Source organism: Hyposmocoma kahamanoa, unplaced genomic scaffold, assembly GCF_003589595.1.
Source record: "Hyposmocoma kahamanoa isolate Upper Pololo Valley unplaced genomic scaffold, ASM358959v1 160, whole genome shotgun sequence".
Classification (NCBI taxonomy): domain Eukaryota; kingdom Metazoa; phylum Arthropoda; class Insecta; order Lepidoptera; family Cosmopterigidae; genus Hyposmocoma; species Hyposmocoma kahamanoa.
In genome coordinates, this window is record NW_020653575.1 from 2652446 (window position 1) to 2675777 (window position 23332).

Consider the following 23332-nt stretch of genomic DNA (forward strand, 5'->3'; position numbering starts at 1 on the left):
ACATTACGACTGGCGAAATGGCGGCAAATAAAAACTTTTGTTACGCATGTCACACAACCGTAGTTTTTATTTTATTCATAGACACACAAGAGTCGGCCCCAACTATCTAATCGTTCGAGATCAAGTAACGTGTGAAATTTGTCAAAATTGTTGCTGCCAATAGCAATATAGCAAAAAAGCAAATAGCAAATTTCATTTTTATTAAATCTTCATCTCGACTATTATTAAAATTGAGGTCGAATTAAATTGTTTTGTTTTTCATAGATGTTCGAAATTTGAATGTAATAATAACATCGAATTCAATGTTATTATGAAGCAATAATGACATTTTCACAGATAAGAAATTTGTTCGAACAAAACAGTTTATAAAATACTTTAACTAAATACTTTATACGTAGTGTGTAGATCAAATTTATTTTGTTATTATTTATTTTCTAAACATTCCAAAATATTGTCACTTCTAATAACAAACAAGTTAGAAAAGATGTACCTATTTGAACTTATTGGAATATTTGAAAAATTGAAAAATTACATGTCAACCATCTAACACCCCGTATACGTTCTTTAATTCAAAAGTAAGTTACAGATACTTTAATTTTAATTTTTATTTGAAATTTATTTCAATTGTACCAACACCATGAAGTATGTCACTACGGCTCCCAATACCTGAAACACAAGGGAATAATGTCGCTATGAAGGTGACAGTATTTAGGCATACATTTAGGAACAATTTTTAGGAACAGTACCTCTCGCTAAGTGTAAAGGAAAATATTGTGATGAGACCCACATATTGAAGAAGTTTTACAAACCTTGCAAGAAGAGTGAAATTTCCAATCAGTATTGGGTTAGCATGGTGCTTTGGTAAATTTATTTGCTACTCCGCGAACTAATTCAGCTTACTGTACTTTAATCTGTCAATTATAATTTCAAAAACAATATTACAAAAGCGCTCTTTTAGTTCAGAACCAAAATTCTATTATCTATGTTACTCGGTACTGAACTGAAAAAAATAAAAAAAAAGAATTAATATTTTTGCTAATTAAAATAACGCTTTGCTGTTTCCTGATTGGTTAAAATATAAGCTGTATTTGACCAATCACAGATACTTCTGTATCTTCTTTTGTTTGGCTTTCGTTTGAGTGGATTGTTAAAAATAATCTTTAAATATTGCTTGTGTTTCATTATTTACATTCACTTGTAGAAAAAGTATTGTATGCAATCATTACTTAATTAGGTCTTAAAATCACATACCTAATAGGCACCTATACACAGGACTAGATTTTAAGAAAGATTGTATAAAATACTATTTAAAAAGATTTTGATTATAAAATAGATGTTTATTATTAAAGAGCTGTTACAAAACTAAGTTACAAATAAATATGAAATTACAGTTCATCGAATGCACATATAAAGCTATATTACTAGGTTGTGTTTGTAACCAATATATGACGTCAGCTATGTCCAGGCTTCATGGCTTGGTAATTCTTGTGATTTTTTTGCGGATCTAGAGTAGCTAATTAACTGCATGAAATCGGGGAGTAGCAAATACATTTACCTCCATTTTATGGGCCATATAATAGGTTGATGGGCTAGTTAATTCTTACCGAAGCAAACAAATCCAGTGAGACAGTGAAGAACTTTGCTCCAGAAATGCTCATAGCCTTCTGGCATTGTTGACACACGATCTGTACGAAGGTCTTCGCCTCTTCAGACCCGTCGTACCACTGGCAGGAGTACGCTGCCTCCATTACTGATGAGCTCTGAAATGTGTTCCATTATCAAAATTAGATACAAATAGAAACTGCAGTGCACGAGCCGTGTAATGACGAGTTGTATTCCTAGTACGTCTGACGCACCTTGAGCAACAATTCGGGGTTGGAGTACCTTAGAGCATTTGCTCACTGTGATGAATGAGACTCAGTCTTTTAAGGTTTTTTAAAAAACTTCGACTAATTTTAAACGCCTCACGACTAGTCTAGTCTTTTAACCCGCTAGTCTTGAGGCATAAGACTAAAGCTCAAGACTAATTCGTGTCGTAGTCTTTTAACCCTAGGAAGCTTAAAAGACTTGTAGGACTAAAACCTTAGAATAATAACGCATAGAATGATAGTTTCATATCAAAGGAACTGTCACAAGTGAGGTAAAAATCAAATTCATGTAGGCTAGTTTTAGTAGTAGGTTAATTTTCGGTTTAAGTGAATATTTATATAAAAATACAAGTTGAAACGCGTTACTTCCTTGTGGAATGTGATGTTACTATCTATTTTATGTTTGTCTGACGTATTTTTACACTCATTTACCGCACATTTCGTCATTTTTAGTTAAAATTCTTGAGCTGTTCGCGGTGCAAGTTGACCTTGAGTACTGAAAGCTCGCCCGCTCTTGTAGGCCCTTTTGGCGCGCTTCAATTTGCCTCACTTAGCGTGTGCGGACTAATATCTATGCGTTATTATTCTAAGACTAAAACGACTAAAAGGACTATTTTATAAAACGACTGGCGCTTTATAGCCTCGGGAGTCGCGAGCTGCATGGCGTGATTTTATTTCTACCCACAAGATATTTATTTTACGATTGATGGATTACGTTAACGTAGCTTTGTTCACAAAAGTCAGTTAATTATAACCAATTCAAGAATTTGATTTTTGGGAATTATTCGTTTCTTTAATATAAAAATGAATGGATACAGAACCCAACAGTCAAAGTATTTTATAAAATTTTAGTGTCTGATACTGTCGTTTGACCATAATGATGAATGAAATATGATACTTATTTATGAACGTATTAAGTGGAGGTCCACAGTCTTTGTCTACCCCTGAATGGGTGACAGGCGAGATTTTTATGTATATATTTGTTCTATGTATTATAGATAAATTGTATCTGACTACTCTGCACGGGTTTCTAAAGAAGTTTAAAAGAGTACCAGGACTTCATAATAAGAAAAGTGGTTACAGACCAAAATTACACAAAATAAAAAAAGGAGCACGTTAGAACTGGATTTCCATAGACTTTTAAATATTGGTTGTTTTTCATTATTTTAATTTACTCGCAGAAAAAGTATTGTATGTAATCATTGACTTACAAATAAATGGACGACGGGTCTAATACAAAAACCACGAAAAAAATGTCCCAAGTCAACCTATTCGAAATTTAAATTGTAATGTCATCGCAGTATCGCGCTGTCCGTAGAACAAATGAAGACTAAAGCGGAGTGTCGCGCTCTGTATACGATTTTAGCGCCTTATAAGTGCGGACACTTTTTAGCGCGGACCCGACGTCCATATAATTGTAAGTCAATGTATGTAATCATTATATAATTAGGTCTTAAAATCTCGTACCTATTGCTTAAATCACTCTTTGAATCCAAATTTTTATTGTAAATAAATAAACTTGATTATTTACTACATACTACGTCATTTTTATTTATAAACTTTGGGTTTACTAAGACTAAAATAGGTATAAGTCCATTACAAATAACTCGAGTCGTTTAAGTCGTTCAAGTCGTTTAAGTCGTATAAGTCGTTTAAGTCTTTTAGTATAACGACTGAGTCTTATTAATAAAAACTCGAACCTACAGTCTTAATTTTAGAGTCGAGTCCTGTAAAATGGAGTCGAGTCGTTATAAAACACCTTAAAAGACTGAGTCTCTTTCATCGCTAGTCCCAAATCCGAGAGATAGCGGTCCGCAGTAGGCCTAGTATTATTTTATATTATGAGAGAATGCACACTAAATTCGAATTTTGTCTTTAAAGCTCGAGAATACCTTCATTTGGATCATTATGTTCGAGGAACGAAGTTACTACGGTATTATTTCTATTAACACTTGAGCACTGTGTCCGATCCAAGTCCGAGGGATGAAGGGAAACAGCAAATATATAATCTCAGTACAGAATAAAAAAACCCTAGTTTGCCACCTTAGAGGTGGAATATTTTCTTCAAATTTAAATAATAATAATAACGCACACACTCAACATAGCACCGCACTAAGGAAACCCTGTGTCGCGGGTGCGATAGACACATATAGATAACAATAAATTACACCCAAACTCACGAGAGAAATAAATGTAGGCCATATAGATATTTCTCCCGGCCCGGGAATCGAACCTGGGACCTGTGCGTGCCAGGCATGGTAACCGTTTGGCCACGGAGGCAATTGATAAATAAGACCACTACTGCAGGTTTGGCATGAGCCCGACGACAAAAGTTATCTCTTCTTCGAACTGTCAATTTCTCGCGAAAACCTCGAAAAAAATAACAGTTCGAAGAAAAGATAACGTTTTTAGAGCTATCGCGTAACACACATACAAAAAAGAAAAAGAAACATACTGACGAATTGAGAACCTCCTCCTGTTTTTGAAGTCGGTTAAAAATAAAACCAAAAGTGGACACACCCCTTCAGTAATAACTACCTATAAATAAATTTCTTCCTACCTTGTTAAAGTTCATCGTAATTATTATAAAATATTTCTCAGAAAAATCAATTCAACAGGAAAAGGTGTACCCAAAACTTTTCATTCCTTCTGCGTCTTTGTATGTAGGTATTAACAATGCCAAAACTTGACGTGTACAAGATATTCGTATGTTCTCGGATTCGTATCGGAGTTAGTGCACAAGCGACATCCGAAGTCGGTTCGAGCTTTCCAGATTTGTATATTCTCGGATACGCATCGTACGCAGTGCACCAACGGTTTTATGCCGAAGGTAACCCGTGCACAGTTTAGCCAGGCGGCTACTTGTGGCATAATCAACGTGGTTAAGTTCTGGGCCGCGATAATATAGTGTATGCCATTGATACGATAAGAAGAAGAACTACAGTATTAAAGGTTTTGTCCGTGACCTCGCCTGGCTAAGAAAAACCGGTCCACTTATTTAAGATGGGTATAAAATGTTCTTAATTGAATCTAACTTGACTTTTTTTTTAAAGGAAATTGCCCGCAGCGACAGGGAATTCAATTTTCGTTTTCAAAGTGAATCTGATTCTGTGTCTTACCTTTGGCATATCGTCGCTCATGAACAATACTCCGTCGCTCATTGAACTTCGATAACAATATTACGTATTAAATTCCATATTACTGGGGGTTAAAGTTACTGTCTGAAGTTACTTTGAGAAACATCAAATGGTAATGCTAATATTGACTTTTGCCATTAACATTTGTATTGAAGTACTTGGAGATACCGCAACTTGACAAAGTTCCAAATGTACTTTCAGCAAAGTTAACGCCTTTTCACCTTAAGAGTTCTTTTTGCGTGCAGGCAACAGCCGTCAGTAGCAGCCCGCGGTTTGCTTGTTCTTGTCAACAGGGACGTTTAGTTATAAACAAATGGACTTCATAAATACTTGTAACTTTTTTATAAAAAAAATTACCTCAAAAGTTTGTGAAGTTACATCTATTTGCCAAGTTTTATTGAAATTGGTTAACGGAAAGTGGATGAAATCTGATGAACTGGATTCATCCCCTAATTTGCCCCTTTAGAGGTTGAATATTTTCTTTAAATTTGAATCCGACTATTTCTGAGGTACCCCATTTCCAACAAAAACGAATCATCGAAATCGGTTCCCAAATATCGGAGTAACAGCACAACATACACACGAAAAAATATAGTCTTATTGAGAAGTTCCTCCTTTTTTGAAGTCGGTGAACAAATTACATCCAAACTCACGAGAAAAATAAATGTAGGTCATATAAATATTTGCCATGGGCTGGGAATCGAACCCGGGACCTCTGCGTAGCAGTCCAGCATGGTAACCGTTCGACCACGGAGGCAGTTTAAAGATATTATAATTTGTTTTTTTTTTTCATATTACGTACTTTATTTTCATATTTATTTACATAAGTGTACCTATGTGTACATATGTATGTTGTTTATTACGTTATATAACGTAATAAATAACATAACCCTACAATCATCAGTAGCAAAACAAAATTATTCTGATCTGAAACCGGGAAAATCTCATTTATGCGGATAGTATCTTGTCAGTATCTCAGGTTGTCTTGAAAGTACTACTCCTAGATCCGTACGTATACATACAAAGCTGGAGGTGCGGTTATTGAAGTCTTTTTGGTACAATTATAAATTGTTACACACAAATTAGATTCTGCGGTGTCTTGCGTGCACAAGAAACTCATTGAGACGAAACCCGACACTGAAGAAACATTCCTGGTCTTACTGCAAGCACCGTACCCGCAACATCATCGTACATATATAGGAGTAATTACTTCAGAGATTACCTGAGTAAAAAGATACATAATTTCATTAAGAAAGAAGATATCCATGATATTAACCTTAGAACTAAGTATAAACTCATGGTACCACATTTTCTTTTAACTAATGTAAACGGTTATTTTATGGGGAACTGTATACGTTTTTACAATAAGATTCCGGAGCATACATGAAGGTTATCATTTCCTAAGTTTAAGACTTACATCAAAAGTACTTTAATTGAAAAGTCATATGACAAAATTGAAGATTACGTGTTAGATCACGATATATGGAAAGACGACACAATTCTAGATCCCACACAAATTAGATTCAAAATGCATTCCATAGCATTTAAGTTTATTTAAAAGTAACAATCCCTAGAGTTTCTTGCTCGTTCGAGTAACTTGAAAAATGATGTTTTCCAGTGTCAATTTATTTTACCAATGTAATTAATGATAGTTGACTTTGACTTTGAGAGACTGTCAGGTACATTTGGACCTTCTCCAAGACGCAAAATTTCCAAGTACGCCATATAAATGCTAGTGTCATAAGTCAATATTCAACACAACTACGAAAACACATAACCGGAAAAGGACGCAAGAAATGTTACGCTTCCACTGGAATGGAATTACATACTTTTTTATAATATCCAATGGCGGGACGAACAAGTCGTGCATCTAATGGTAAGCTAAACATCTGTCCACAACAGTTGCAGTTCCAAAGCATTAAATCGCAGAGATTTGAGAGGCACTGCGACTGCACCCGTCACCCTGAGACATAAGGTGACTAGTCCCATATGCCTGTAATTTCACCAGCACCCTGACCCTTCAAAGCCTCTCTGATTAGTTCCCTGAAGCTATAACTTAGGTCTTTTTCATTCAAGAGTGAATAGGCATTATACATATACATCTATAGGTACTGTAGACATAGTCGATGTAGAACAAATGTCAACAAAAAAATACGATTTTTAGGGATTTCACCTCAGATTGTTATAGATATCATAATTTCAATATTTTTCCTTGAAATTCGATTGCCTAATCGATATTGACAATATTAATCTTTAAGTAAACCTATGATGAATTTTGTTCAATAGAAATTTCAAATCAATAGTAAGTGATTTGAAACCAACATAAAAATTAATTATTTATAAAACTGTGTTGAAATTTATTTAAGTATTTGTGTATTATTATCAGTAAAAAAAGTAGTTTAATTTATAAAAAGCATTTTCCACAAGGTATTTTTTACAGGGTACAGCATTAAATATTTGGATTGCCATTGAGTGGGGCCCTGACCGGTACAAAGTTAGAGTAGAGAATAGCACGTTTAACCTACTATCTATTAGTAAGTATCAAAAACTTAATTAATTTATTCATAAATCTTACGTATTAATTGGTTTGCAAATTTTGTAATAATTGGTCAGATAAGTATTGCTTCTTCATGACCCAATTATTTACTCACCTATTTAATTCCAATTACACGAGCAGACCGTGGGCAGATCTAGCCTACATTATGAGCGTTGACAAAAAATATTCTTTCCCTCTGCCATCATTGTTTGCCAAGCAACGCCTAATTATTTATTATTAAATATTAGACAATATCACATACGCTCTGATCCCAAAGTACGTAACTAAAGCACTTGTGTTATGGGAATCGGATACAACGACGGTACCACAGCTAGCAAGACCCGAGACAGTATAGTTACCCTTAAAAGTTACCCTTTCTACATTGACCCGGCTGGGTATCGAACCTTAGACCTAAGAGACGGCGACACTAAGAAAATCGGTGTGTAAGCCATTCGATCATGGAGGTCGTCAAAGTTTAATTCTTTTTTTATTTTGATATGATTCTACGCCGAACTTCACTTTTTTGTAACCGATTTCAAAAACCCTTTTGGAGGACGTTCTCAGGTATTTTTTTGTATGTATCTTACGCGATAACTCCGGCGGCATTTGTGAACCGTTGTTGATGATTCTTTTTTTTTTTGGAAGTACCTCGGTATTGGTCTCATTTAAATTCGAAGAAAATATTCCACCTCTAAGAGTGGCAAACTAGGAGATGGATCTGGTTTCGCGCACTTTCCGGTAACCGATTTCAATAAAACTTGGCAAATAGATGTAATTTCACTAACTTTTGAGGTTGTTTTTCTAGTACTGTGTACTGAGATATCTTATCAGATGAGGCGGAGGTCCAATGCACACTTATTTTATCAACAAACAAAAGGAACATAATAATTCGAAGAAAGTATAGTCCCCTTGTCCCCAGTAGAGTTCCTTGTGACAGAATTCGTCCGAAGAGGTACTGTACGGTAACCTTACCTATTTCTGCCGCCAGGCAGTAATGGGAGAAAAGGTTGCTAACAGATTGACTGCATATTTGCAGTTAATGCGTGAAGTTGTAATCAATTTTAAGCAGCCGAGACCTGGACTGCATAAAATTGATAACGACTTGTTAACGCGTGAGCATTAACTGCAAACATGCAATCAATCTGTTAGCAGGCGTACTGCGTTCCGGTTTTAAAGAGAAAGGGTGCTGGTGAAACTACCGGCATATGGCACTTGTCACTTATGTTTCATAGTGACGGGTGCGTTGGCAGTGCCTCTCAGATCGTCGCGATTGAAAGCTCTGAGTGGCACTGCAACTGTTATGGACAGGCGTGTCGCTTACCACCAGACCCACGACTTGTTCGTCCCGTTACTAATACACATCTCTCCGCTCCATAAGTCATATTAAGTATATGACGTAAGCAGTCAATTATGTATACCGTTTTGGTTATCCCATGTAAAGTATAACATTATATTATATTACTAAGCTTAATAAGTAGATTATATTACAAGGACGTAATTTATGTTAAGTACTTTGTGCACTCAAGTTAAGTAAGTGGGCAGAGTGTGCTTAGCCAACTAACTTATACTACAGCAACTCTATCGTTACGTGAACTAAGCATGTTTCTTACGACACGATTTAAGACACTGTGTTCAAGTGCGTGTAGGTTTTTTTAATGATACTAAATAACAGAACGAACAAGTGGACCTGGTGGTAAGCGACACGCCTGTCCATAACAGTTGCAGAGCCACTCAGAACTATAAATCGCAAAGATCTGACTGTCACTCACGCTTACCCTTCAAGACCGGAACGTAGTAATGCCCACATTACTGCTTGGCGGCAGAAATGGGTACTTCCCTGGACAAACTCTTTCAAAAGGAGCTCTGCTTCGACTGTGTTGAGTGTGTGCGTTATTATTATTTATTTATTTATTATAGTACATCACTCTCAGCTTATACCGTATTTCATATTAAAACATCTAGTGTTAAATACATTAATGTCATATAATTCTTGTGTTAATTTAAATGTTCTATCGGAGTAGTGACCTATCAAATATTTGTGTTATCGAAGCAGTGTTATGACGGACTAGTGACTTGTCGGACATGTGTTTTGTCGAAGTAGTGTTACTTTGAATTCATGTGTAGTCGAAGTACTGTCGAGTCGAAATAGTGTTTGTCGAAATTAAGTATGACACTCTACCATTGTACCTATGTCATAAGCTTGTTTGTAATGTATTGTGATTCAGCAAATAAACGAGTTATTTATCTATAAATTATTAAATAAATGTAACTATCTGTCATAAGGATGCAAAACACGAATATAAAAAATGTAGAGATTGGTTCGATTATTTGCTCGGGTCGGGTTTGCTAAGCTTATAATTCAGTAAATTGAGGCTATTAAATGGGTTATCCGTTTGGCCGCAAGCCAGGGGAAATTTCCTACATAAGCTGATTTTGAAAACCCGTAGCCTCTAATCTACTCGTACTAGAGCAATAAAGTTTTAAAATATACATATGTAGCACACACATTGCATGCCATGCTACGGCCACAGATGTATGTAACACTCACACAAATGTATGATTGTCTTCCATGTATAATATAAATATACTAACTGCCTCCGTGGCCGAACGGTTACCATGCCGGACAGTCACGCAGAGGTCCCAGGTTCGATTCCCGGGCTGGGAAAAATAATTGTATGGTCTATATTTATTTATCTCGTGAGTTTGGGTGTAATTTGTGGTTGTCTATGTGTGTGTCCATGGCAACCGCGACACAGGGTTTCCCTAGTGCGAGGCTATGTTGAGTGTGTGGGTTATTATTATTATTTACTATACCATACTACAAAATAGTAGAAGTAAGTAACCCGCTTATCAATTAGCTCTTTTTGAAAAAGAAAAAAGGCTGTTACGCCCTTTCTTTCTCTAAGTATCGATATGGCGATAGATACAAGAATTTACTTACCTCTTCAATAAGCCTGTTTCCAAAGATACAGAAATGAAACACTTGTCCTAACGTGTAGGCGAGGTAGCCAATTGTGCTGAATGCATAAACGTTGATACCGTTGATCTAAAACAAAAATAATATAATGGCAAAAAAGTCGTTAAAAAACCAAAACAAAAATCTGAAAGACTTCAGATCGCCGCGTTGGCAGAAAACAAGTGGGATGTGTCACACGTTTTCCAAGAGTTTTGAACCTTTTTTGACGTGTAGGTTTTTTAAATGATGTTTTCCTTTACCATTAGCGAAAGAGATTGCTATTAAACATATGAATAGCGATTTATGAATGTTGCTTTACAAATGTTGAAACCTAGGCTCAGTGGTGGTGCAACCGTTAGTCGAGCGGAGCGCGACGGGAAGTGAGTGTGCCTACAGCTCCGTAGGTGCACCCAGAGCGGCTCACCTAAGACACTAGCCTTACAGAGAACCGAATGAAGTCTGTGCAAACGTGCTGGTCCGGGGTTAGGACCTGACTTAGATGATCCCTGTGCGGGTTCGCTCGCATAGGTCATAGTGCCCTTCTCGTATACCCTAAGGGTCAGTAGGAAGTCACTGTAATCAAAACTAATGAGGAAAGATATGGGGCTGCTGGGCACACCGACCCGAGAGATAGTTAGACTACGGCTCCCCGGTAAGACAAGGATACGTCCAGGCAAAGCCCTCCGCCAGTAATATGCCTTCAAGAGCGTCTCTGGCGGACCCGAACTCTGGGTATGGACTCGCCGGGTCTTGTTGTTAGCTGTAGGGATGAACACGTTCATCTGCCTTGGTAGCATGTGGCCGGAGCGTTCATCTGGCGCACAGCTAGCGCGTCTTAGTAGCTAGACAAGGGTAGGCCCTTAGGACGCGAGGACACGCGCAGGGCACGTGAGTTGCTCTTTTAGTCGGAAGCTATATCCGGACATTATCGCAGGACACTGCGAGCGGCATCTCCGGCGCCACGGGACTCTGCGACAGCCCGGAGAGCTAGTAGAGGATAACCTAGATATTTTCCGGTCTTCGAACTGGAGAAATACTTCAGCATCGGGAAGTGAGCGTGCCCACAGCTCCGCCACGAAAGAGGAGATTTGGTAGGAGACTACAGAGTCAACGGCTTAGCGGTGGCAACAGTTAGTTGTACAATATGCAATGGGAAGTGAGCGTGCCTAGAGCACCGGTACCTATCTGGACAATAGGGAGGGTACTGTACATGCATCCGGGGCGGCTCACCCAAGGCACTAGCCTTTTGATAACCGGATGAAGCGTATGCAAACAGGGGCCAGGACAGAACATAAGGTCCCTGTGCTTGCATAGATTATTCTTCCATTCCTTTATGGTCACTATAAATAAAACTTAAATAGAAATATACGAGACAGATGGGCACGGGTCTCCGTACAAATCTTAAAAGTGTCGGGTGATACAACAAAAACTGAAAAGTTCTTTATATACCTGCGAGGTTGTTATTATTCTACAAATAACCTTGTGTAAGTCACCGAGTTTTTATGATTCCTAATTATAATAATTATGTACGTACCTTTGTAGCTTGATAAGCGAGTAGCGTCAATGTGATAGTAGAAACCAGCATGTGGAATAATAGAGCCGTACCATAGGTATCCCCTATGGACGCCACTAGCCTGCAAGAAAAGTAATTTACGTTAGAAACCAATGAAAGTTGCACGATGGGTTTATGTCATTTCTTGTATTCATCCAAACTAAATTATATGGGATAATATTATTTGATCCTCAATTATAATATAATTGATGTACTGTAAATGTGCACTTTATTTAATTATATGATATTTTTTGTGCTTGATAGGTATATGCATTAATTGTTCCGTCGATATTAGATAAATTATAAATGAACTGTGGGCCTACCATAACCTTTCCAAAAACAATCTTATTTCAATGTAAGCTTAAAGTAAGCTTGTTATAATATTACTCATATTCGTACCATGACAAACTTGTCTACCAAGAAAAGTATTATTGCTAAAATGACTGAAAGAACGAATGATTTCACAATATTGTCTATTCCTTACTAAAAATAGGAAAGAAATAACGCTATATGAACTGTATAATGCCATCTCATTCTTTTTATTTTTTTTTTATTTTTTCAATTCCGAATCGCGTTATCGTAGTACAATGTTAAAGTACTTAATGTTATTTACATTCAGAGAATGTTAACTGCCAAAAACAAGTAAAATATGTAATAATGAAACCTATTGAAATTACGTTGTTTTCAATTATTATTCCGCATTTTCATGAAGAAAAATAAATAAAACAAGCTGAGTCTTGATAGTCACGTTGTGAATTCGGGACTATAGTCTAGTGTCAACTATTAGTTTCGCCAAGGAGTAAACAATTAAAAAAAAGTGAGGAGAGGAGGGGGAGGACGTAGCTCCTCCTAGCTACTGGGGGGGTTCCGGTGCGCAAAGTTGATCCCGGATCCTTCCCACTAGAGCACCCGAGAAGGCCACTGTGGGGTTTTAGCCCGTAGAAGTCCTCCCGCTGCCCCCGCGGCGGAGAGGTATCCTAGGAGGATTTCCCCACGCAAAAAAAATGGCCTCCTGCATTCAAGGTGGCACTATTATTATGTTCAAGCATACTAAATTCATATGCTTTTTTTATTATAGGTCTTTTTTGTAACGTTTGACGACATTTATAACCCGTATATCTTTTGACATTTAGGTTAGGTTAGTAAATGAAAAAGCAGCACGAACCGAGCGAGGGAAGTAAGCATGCCGCGGCAGCGGCCGGTGAGAGCTAGAAGCCAATTTGCTTGCGTTATATATGCGAAAGTAACTCTGTCAGTCTGTTACGTTTTCACGCCTCAACCTCTGAACCAATTTTACAGAATTTAGGTAAAAGATAAATGGGACCAAGGAGAAAGACACAAGCTACTTTTTGTTACAATAAGAAATGTTATGGATGTGAAATAGGGGATGAAAGTTTGTACGGATAACCAATCTTTTATCAAGTAGCGAACCGGCTCGACTGTCCCTATGTGAATCACTGTTGTATGATCCAAATACGTAAAAATAAGTAGCTGTGAAGTGTTTTTGTCTGCTGTGTTGTTTTTGTGTACATATACTAACAGTAGTATTTAAACGTAACTGGTACTAACACTAAATGTTACGTTAATAAACGAAATTGTATTATTATTATTTATACAGAATTTTAATATATTATACTCTCGGAAGTGTAAGAACAAAACCACTTTAGAATTTAAAAGCCTGTGTAAAAGAAAATCGCAACTACATTCTCATGAAAGGCAAGATTTTATTCAACATGGAACAAAAAGAACAAAGAAATGTAGGTGAGCTAGGAATTTTAACGTTTCACACGTTAAGATGGGAACACTCAGCGTTTCCATTTTGAAACTGTTGAAACTTGTGAAAACGCATTTTGTTACAGTTGTTAAATGTTACATAAATGTTACACTAAAAATATGTATACTGTAATATATATTAATATTATATATTTATATGTGTTTATATTGACGTTATTAATTATACGTTATATACTTCAGACTTAAAAAAAAGGAAGAGGTTCTCAATCCGACAATATGTTTTTTCTTCTATGTATGTAACTCCCGGCATTTGTCAACCGATTTTGATGATGATTTTTTTGATTGTTGGAAAGAGGGGTACCCTCAGTAGTGGTCCCATTTAAATTTGAAGAACGTTTTCCACTTTTAAGGGTGGCAAACTAGGGGATGAATGACTTTTGAGGTCGGTTTATTTAGTACTCTGTACTGAGATTATTTATTATTATTTTAATTAAAATTGTATATATCAAGTTTATTACATTTCTCCCTCTTTCTCTTTTGCACATTGTTGCCCGCTTATGACCTTTGTTCTCACAGACTTGTAGGAAGTCGAAGGAATTTTTTTAAAGTGTTTTTTCTGAGTGTTCGATCTTTGTATTAATAATTATAACAAACTAGTGGAGTAATTTCACAAAAAATAATTGAATATCAATTCAATAAAAATTTAATTAATACAATGAATAGCGACATCTCTCGCCAGGACTGGTAGCTGTAAAGGTACTAACTGGGTGATAAATCTGTCATAGATTTCTCATAGATGGCGCTACGACTAAAAAGTCGTTGGAAGACCAAGTACAAAGACACGACCCAAGCACATAGAAAAATTTAAAGAAAAGTTCGTTCCGTGGCTTAGTTGGTATAGCGTCTGGCACGGTATGCAAGAAGACGTCGATTCGAATCCGACCGGATCGAAGGAATTTTTCTGAGTGTTTTTTCTGAGTGTTCGATCATTGTATTAATAATTAATGAAAGAATAGTCAACGCTATTTCATGGCAATGTATCTATAGCTGCAACGACTACTGTAGCTTGGCATTTTGGCTCTACGAGCACATCAAAATTCCACTATTCTATTCCCAATAGAAACCTTTCATAGATTTCTTACAGATGGCTCTACGACAGAAAAGTTGTTAAAACCAAAAAAAAAACAATGATCTGCAACAATCACAGAAAAATTCGTAAAGTCTGATGGTTCGTCCCGAAGCTCAGTTGGGAGAACCTCAACCACGGTATGGTGAAGGTGCTGGTTCGAATAGAACCGGATCAAATGAATTTTTCTTTGTGTTCGATCTTTGTATTAATAATTATACTTATTTTGTTACATGTCAACTTCTATACAACCTGTGTCACGTTATGCATGTTGATTAGGCGTAAGATACCTGTGAGGAATCATAGCAAATGGAAGGCTATGATCTCTATAATCTATGAAAAAAGGGCGTGAAGTGAATGAGACGTTGATAAACAAATTTCAGATATTTTAAAAAGCAACAACAACATTTTAAGTCAAGTATTCTATTGTACTGTGCAAGGAAGAATGCCGACATTTGCCCGACGCAACATAACACTGCCACGGAAATTACATCACACGCAATCAACAGATGAATCCTCGCTTTCATATCTGCCAGGGTTATATTTGTCAACGTCAACATGATGAATTTGTGTGACATATGCAATTTGTTGGATCCCTCTTCTCGGTTCGCTCGATATTAAAGCGCGCTAACGATTACGCTATTTAAACATTGACCTAATATACTGTAATATGTTAGGTCAATGTATTTAAAACCTTAATTTAGTATATTCGCAACGCCGCCTATTGAGTTTTGACCTTAAGGTACTCATAGTAAGATATTGGCGAACGATAAAGCGTCAAACACACTGAAAGCGGGTGCGAGTCGGGCGCAAACGCTCGCTTGATTGATGATCGTAGTTAAAATTTAAAAAGAAATAACAAATTCTGCATTATTAATATAACTTAAACTTTACCCTGTTGGCATATCGTTGTAAGTTCAATACCATTAAAACCTATTATTGCAAGTTACGACGTTTTGATCTTATATGGAAATTTCAAGCAGTGTGCTGCGATCTGGCAGTTAATTGCTGAATGTCGACGAATTGGAGTTATTAATTTAGTTCTCTAGAAAACAAGCGACCATATTGCAAAGATATAAGCTTTACCTTCGTTTCTTGTAACAAAAAATTATTTTGATAAACAGAAAATTGAAAATAAACAGAAAAATTCGTGAGGTCGGCTGGTTCGTTCCGTGGCTTAGTTGGTATAGTGTCTGGCACGGTATGCTAGAAGACGTCGGTTCGAATCCGGCCGAATCGAAGGTTTTTTTTCTGGGTGTTCGATCTTTGTATTAATATTTAATTATAGAAAATTGGAACTTTATTACAATAAGACTTTCCGATGATATAAACTACCACCACGGGCTATCATTTTCGCGCTCCAAAACAGCACAATACGGCATTTTTCTAGAATTTTAGAGAATTTGCACGAAATAATGACGCAACGATGCCAAAATGGTGACTCAAATATGTCTTTCGAGACCTATAGTTGGCACGCGTCTGACGCTAACTCACTACCTTTTATTGTTCTGTGATATGTAATAAATACAGGGAATTACACCCGACGCGCTCCCGATCCGCTTTCAGTGTGTGATGTCGCTTTGGAGACGCAACGTAGACTACAGACTTTCTATCGGCCGATAGTGCAGTCAGATGCTTAATCAGTATAAAAATGTATACATAAATGCACATTGTGAAGCAATTTACGCGGTTCGCGTGGGACCAAAAGTTTCCGATAGGCATGATTTAGCAACTGGTGTTGCGCAGGGTGGAATTCTGTCACCACTTTTGTTTTCTCTTTGTATTAATTTTCTATCTTTCTCACTTAACTGCTCTTACCATTTCTATGCTGATGACTTACAGATTTACACGCAGGCATCTGCAAAGGACGTTAATTCAGCGATTTCTCTGATTAACCGTGATCTACAAAGGGTTAGTGCTTGGTCAATTAATTTTGGGATATCTGTCAATCCATTGAAATGTCAAGCAATTATCGAGTCAAGATTGATCATATAATGTGTATTACATATGATCATGTAATGTATGAAAACTCGTCTGTTCTACTCAGTGTTAGTGTTAAAAACCTTGGCCTCTGTATTGACTCCACACTAAATTGGTCCTCACAGGTGTCCGAGGTTAGTCGTAAGGTTATTTCTTCTTTGCGTTTTCTCAACCGCTTTCAGAATTTTCTTCCTATTAGTATTAAAATTTTACTTGTCACGTCCCTTATATTCCCACTCCTTGATTATGCTGATGTCTATTACCATGATCTCAATAAAAATCTATTAGATAAGTTGGACCGCCTTCTCATTAATGCTGTCCGTTCCATCTTCTGCCTACGCAAATTTGATCATGTTTCTTCTTTTAGGTCTCAACTTAAGTGGCTCCCTATTCGTCAACGCAGGCCAGTGCCTGTAATATTACCAGCTCTCTTACCCTTCCAAACCGGAACGCAGTAATGCTCACATTACTGCTTGGCGGCATAAAAGTAAAGTGGCAGTACTTCCATAGACGAACTCTTCCACAAGGAGCTCTACTGCTACTTATTTTTATTAAATGTGTTATATAAAGGCGCTACATCTAAAAATAACTCTAAGTAGATATAAGATTGAATGTTAATTCTAAGACATTTACGTATATTTCTTATTTTTCTGTTATTAATGAAATTTCAAAATCAATCAATCTATTAATAAATCAAATAATGCACGCGCGCACAATTTGCCGATTGTTTAGTCTGTAATACATCTAATACTCTCGGTTTCTCCTCTTGACCTTTTTCTCTATTATAAGAAAGCGATATCGTGAAGTTGAGTAATTTTGAATTTACTCGTAAGTTTGAATAAAACTGATTTCAATATTCTATAATTTTTTTCTCAAAAAACTTGTAGTCAAACACATTGATAACTGCGTGAAACGGAAAGACCAAACATTCTAAATGTCAAATGTGAGATAACATTGACAGTCGTCAAAAAAGTTTTGAGTTTCCGCGGTATTCAACGAATGAAAAGTAAGCTTCAGACATCGAGTATATAATAAGAAATAAAGGCGAAATGACATTTAATTTGTTTGAAAACTATATCTGCCATATCATTACTGTGACAACTACGCTTCGATTGCCCAGCCCGAATTCGAAACAATTGACGGGTGACCTCAATAGGTTTCGTCAATTGTTTCACTGCAAATCGACCAGTTAACTTGAGCTTTGCTATAATGGACGAAAATTACAAAATTACATATTTCATATTTAATCACCGATGAAATTTTATTCCGTTTGTTTTGTTATTAGATGTTTTGCTGTTTTTCCCCACACCGAATAGAGATATTATCGTATTACAATAAATACAGAATATTTTTGGAATATACGGAGACGGACGGACACACAGTTTTTGGCGCTGTACTATTTCAGCTTTCTAATTTGTAATTTCAGTGCAAACGAGAGTTGATATTTATAAGTGACTGGTAACTGATGAGTTGTAATGAAATGTAAGGCCCTTGTTTCGTCTCTATTTCTGGTTATATACTCGATGGCTTCAGATCTTTTTGTACCCGTTGGTAGCTGCTAGTTGGTAAATGGTATCCTCAAGTGAATGGTGAGATGTTCGCAAATGATAAGTTTAATTCATTTGGCAGATCCGTGGTTTTGTCATTTAAAGTAATCAAATCTCGATATCGAGATAGAAATTGAGTATAATCTTACCCAAGTTAGTTACAAGAACAATGACGAAGGACTTTCGCTGTCAAAAATGACTCGTTTCAAAAAAAGGTTTTCCAAAAGCAAAGGTGACTTTGAACGGTTTCTATCGGCCGATCTATCGGAGTATCTAACTCACCTGACAACATGCTTATGTCTCTCCACCCAATATTTAATGGCGGATCTGGCCAGCATTTCCTGTTTTTGAGTCAATCCGTTGGGGTTATTTTGTGTTTGATCTCCAAAGGTCTGTAGTCTACCACCAGCTCCTCGCAGTGTCATCCCAAAGTCTTGCTGTGTTGAATATATGCCACGGATGTCGAGGTCGATTGGTTCTGGGACTTTTTCGGATTTTTCTGTGGGAAAGATGTAGATATGAGAATTTGCACAATGTGATGTTTGTCCTCATCTATGTTATTTGATCATTTTCTCATTTACTCAAAATGAAATTTAAGGGCAACACTTGGCCAATCGCCAAATGTCGCCAATCCACTTACTTGCTTACAATTCGTGTAATGAAAAAAATTATAGAATAATATACGTATATTATTCTGTACTGAAACGTTTCATTGAATAGCACTACACTAACCTACCAAAAAAAAGACAATTAAAAAAAATTATATTTTCTGTTAATGTTATTGAAGAAGTAAAAGTCATTAATCATCATTTTAATTATTATTTACTTGCGTAACATTTATCTAACAAGAACTATAATACTTTAATCATTTAATGCAAATATATATAAAATCGGGTACCGGAAAGTTCGCGAAACCGGATTCATCCCCTAGTTTGTCACCCTTAGAGGCGGAATATTTTCTTCAAATTTAAATGGTACTACTGCTGAGGTACTCTCTTTACAAAAAAAGAATAATCGACTTCAGTTCATAAATACCGGCGTTATCGCGTAACATACGATACAAAAAAAACAGACGAATTGAGAACCTCCTCCTTTTTTTGAAGTCGGTTAAAAATAAGTAAATAATACCTGTAGATGAAGCCCTGAATAGCTCAGCAGTATTTGGTCTATAGGTGTCCAAAGCAGCGCTCAGCTCCATAAGCGGTTTCATAATTGCTTTCAGATGCTGAAGTTGCTCGCAGGCGAAGACGAGCCACGAGCAGAATAGCACGTCCAACAGATTTGCTATTGCCATAGCGAATAGCAACCAGTAGACCTGGTTTGATGGAAGTGTAAATATTATATAAATTGTTGTTTTTCAAATACAGTTCAAATCAGAATAATATTTCTTTTTACTTATACTGCACAACTGTACTCAGATGTATTTTTTAATATAGAATAAGTCACCAGGCATTTTATTGATTAAAAAATTATTTTAAGGTACAGCTTTTAGTTAAAAAGTAATCAACGCGGTACGTTCACTGTGTTTGCATAACAAATTAAAAATGTTACAATTTTCATATTTTATTTATTGATTTTAAAATATTAATCATCATTCTTTCACAGAAATACTGACTGAATCATTGTTTTTATTACACAAACATTCTTTCTAAATATATTTAAGATTGTTATTATTATTGATACATATATCGAACAACACAAAGCAAAATTCCTTCGAACTGACTGGACTTGATGGTTAAGGTTGCTGGTGAAACTACATGCACATGGGACTTTTCAACTTCTATCTGAGGGTGACGGGTGCAGAGACAGTGCCAATCAGGTCTTTGCGATTTATTATGCGACTTATTTTCTGGCGCACGACTTATTCACCCCGTCACTAAAAAGTCATGATTTTACCTGAAAAGCAAATGCCACAATATAAAAGGTGCCACTCATAGCGTTGAATGGGTACCAAGCCTTCAATGGGAGCCTTGGAGCTGGTTCCGTAAATGTCTCATTCGTCTCTTTATCCATGATCATGTACACTGATTCTCCGAAGAAAGTTATTGTCACCCAACCTGGAACAGAGGTGTTGCTTCAAGATATTTCATAAAAATTTTACAGTATAACATGTATTGACCGTATCTAATGTGGGTTTACGACTTCACGTTGCATATACGGTGGAAGTGGAACTATTTTTTAACCGACTTCAAAAAAGGAGGAGTTATGTTACGCGATTACTACGGCTATTTCTGAACCGATTTTGATGATTCTTTTTGCATTGGAAAGAGTGTATTTCAGTATTGATCTCATATAAATTTGAAGAAAACTCACGTACTTGCATGTAACCAACTATGCCAGCCATGCTAACTTAGCTTCACTTATGTAGTTATATGCAAAGCTAAGCTAATACGTAGTAAGTAGTGACGTGTTACACTATGGATACGTGCGGAGGAGAAGGGCGGCAGAAGGGCGACATATTTTACATAGCTTAGCGGGATCGTTGGGTTAGTTCAGTTAGCTCGGTTAGCTTAGTTTGCGATGTGAACCGAAGTATGAAAATCTACGTGAGCTAAGCTAAGTTAGCTTAGCTTCGTTCGCGGCGGATAAATTCGGTTTCGCGCACTTTCGGATTTTTTAATAAAAAACTTATGTCAAATCTATAATCGCGTATATTTGTTTTTTGATACTGCCGGCTATTCATTTATTTCGTTTAGGATTGACGCCAAACAAACAACAGAAAACACTTGACTTTGACTTGACCTTTTTCCGAACTATATGATCTTTAGAATAATAATAATAATGCTTGCTTGTAACCCACGTGGAGCATTATATAATATTTCTTATTACACATGGATAAAAGTCTCTCAATGCATAGGTACTTACACACAACAGAAAATACTGTCATCCCAAAGATAAAGTATAGGAGTCTCCTGTTCTTGGTAAGTGCGAGTTGATGGTACCGAGCGTCAGACTCTGTGAAGAGCGGATGACTGTTCGATTGATTCCACACCGCCAAGGTCCTGAGGGATTGAGAAATTAATTAATATTTTATTGGAACATGTAGCCATTATCTTTAGCAGAATTCTAGAAGGTTCTAGAAGGACTATAATATGAATAACTATTTCTGCGGCCTATCTAATTGTTTTTATTACCAAGCGATGGGACGAATAAGTCGTACGCCTGGTGGTAAGCGACACATCCATAACGTTGCAAAGCCTAGAGCTATAAATCACAAAGATCTGAAGGGTACTGCCACCGTGCCCGTCACCCTGAGACATAACTTGACTTTCCGACTAACTTTTTAACTTGATGTTCCGTGTCACCACCAATGCTCAAATTACTGCTTGGCGGCAGAAATAGGTAAGGTGGCAGTACTTCCCTTAAACGAACTCTTTCACAAAAAGTTTTTCTGCTACTAAAATGAGTATAGAAGATTTAAAACACTTTTTCAACCCAATGACGTCAATCCACCTTAGATAAATTTGAAATTAATTTCAACTGAAATTAAAAATTTAATATCTCAGCGTTTAGAAGTAAGATTATGAATTTCATTTGGAATTATAATTATTTTAAAAACCTTTTTCCGTCGCCTTTTACATTGAATAGATTGAATTTCATTTGAACAATCACTGGCTATATAATATTATGATATCCTTAAACATTTACCTTGAACTAATAAAATTGTGTAACACTAATTGCAGAGCAAGTACCTAATTCATATTATTTTTACAGCTTTCATGACATTGACGTATCACATGTGGCTATAAATGTTGGGCAAGATTTATAAAGCAGTCCCAATCTTTTGTATGCAGCCAGCTGCCATGAGCGTAAAAAAATATGCGATCTCAAGAATAGCCATATGAAATAAGAGCAGTTACATATGGCGCCGCAGTTGCGTCTTTACAAACTTTGAGCTACACACTTAATAACACTTTACGTTGACTCCTTGGTGTCGTTATTAAATTTTATTTGTCTGTAATTCGCACCTCTGGGGAACTAAGGCCATATTTGCGAAAAGTCTACGTTTCAGGAGAGAGGCTAAAATAGTCTACGAAAATAATAACAATGAGAACCAACAACTCGGTAGTGAAGTTATCACTGTTACAAAATATTTAAATTTAACATATTAAATAACACGAAAATAAAGCCAAGCTCTAAAATATGGCAGTACATTTGCCGCGCAAAACTTCTGCGTATTTCTGTACGCCTAAATTTAGTATAGAATTTTTTGTAAATTTTTTGATAGTTTTATAATTTTGAAATAGATCAAAGCACATATGTACACCACAAATTATTCAGTGAGTTATAAAATTTCAAATATATTGTGTCGGAGCCAGTTATCACTTTAAACGTAATGCAACAGAATATATTGTTTACGTAATGTGTTTTACGAAAGGATAAATCTTATTAATATTATCACGAGTTGCTTTCTAATAATTAGATAAATTAATTACTAAGCTATCTACGAATCTTAATAACTAGTTCGATCATGGTTCTAAGTTTACTATGTCACGTCAGTTTGACAGCTCAAACTGGGTAAAGTTGCAGAGGCAATGGCGCTGGTGTAGTCTGAAGCTGTTCAGCTTACTTAGTTGTCCGACGTGGTCCTATGACATGATGGTCATTGGCAAGGTTGCCTTATGAAAATAAAAACTGAAGTTGTCAAGACTTTATTAACGAGAGCGCATTTTTTGACAAGAGGGACTTTTTTGTGTGAGTGACTTGAAAAGTGATCCAAGCGCGGCAGACCCCGCAAACTTGCCACGTGTAATTTAAAATCCGTTTTAACCTGATCCATCTTTTGTACTTTCGACGTCTCCCATAAGTCTTAATCCATAAGTCACATGTAGTTTCATGTAATTCGTATTAATTTTATCACTTTCATGTGAAATAAGCTCTTTTGACCTATGATGA

General features: G+C 36.4%; 1 protein-coding gene across 2 annotated transcripts in view; it reads right to left on the reverse strand.

Annotated features, from left to right (window-relative positions):
* Window positions 1–556: 556 nt before the first annotated feature.
* The window catches only part of LOC113240657 (odorant receptor coreceptor), a 37773-nt gene continuing 14997 nt past the window's right edge, over window positions 557–23332 (reverse strand). For both annotated transcript variants that reach the window (XM_026478015.1, XM_026478016.1), the window contains exons 3-10: window positions 21302–21438; window positions 20333–20493; window positions 19565–19751; window positions 18719–18935; window positions 12032–12131; window positions 10483–10587; window positions 1605–1760; window positions 557–666 (exon numbers count right to left, since the gene is read on the reverse strand). In XM_026478015.1, the coding sequence (XP_026333800.1) occupies window positions 616–666; window positions 1605–1760; window positions 10483–10587; window positions 12032–12131; window positions 18719–18935; window positions 19565–19751; window positions 20333–20493; window positions 21302–21438 (1114 nt within the window). In that variant the 3' untranslated portion in view covers window positions 557–615. The remainder of the gene's footprint in view (window positions 667–1604; window positions 1761–10482; window positions 10588–12031; window positions 12132–18718; window positions 18936–19564; window positions 19752–20332; window positions 20494–21301; window positions 21439–23332) is intronic.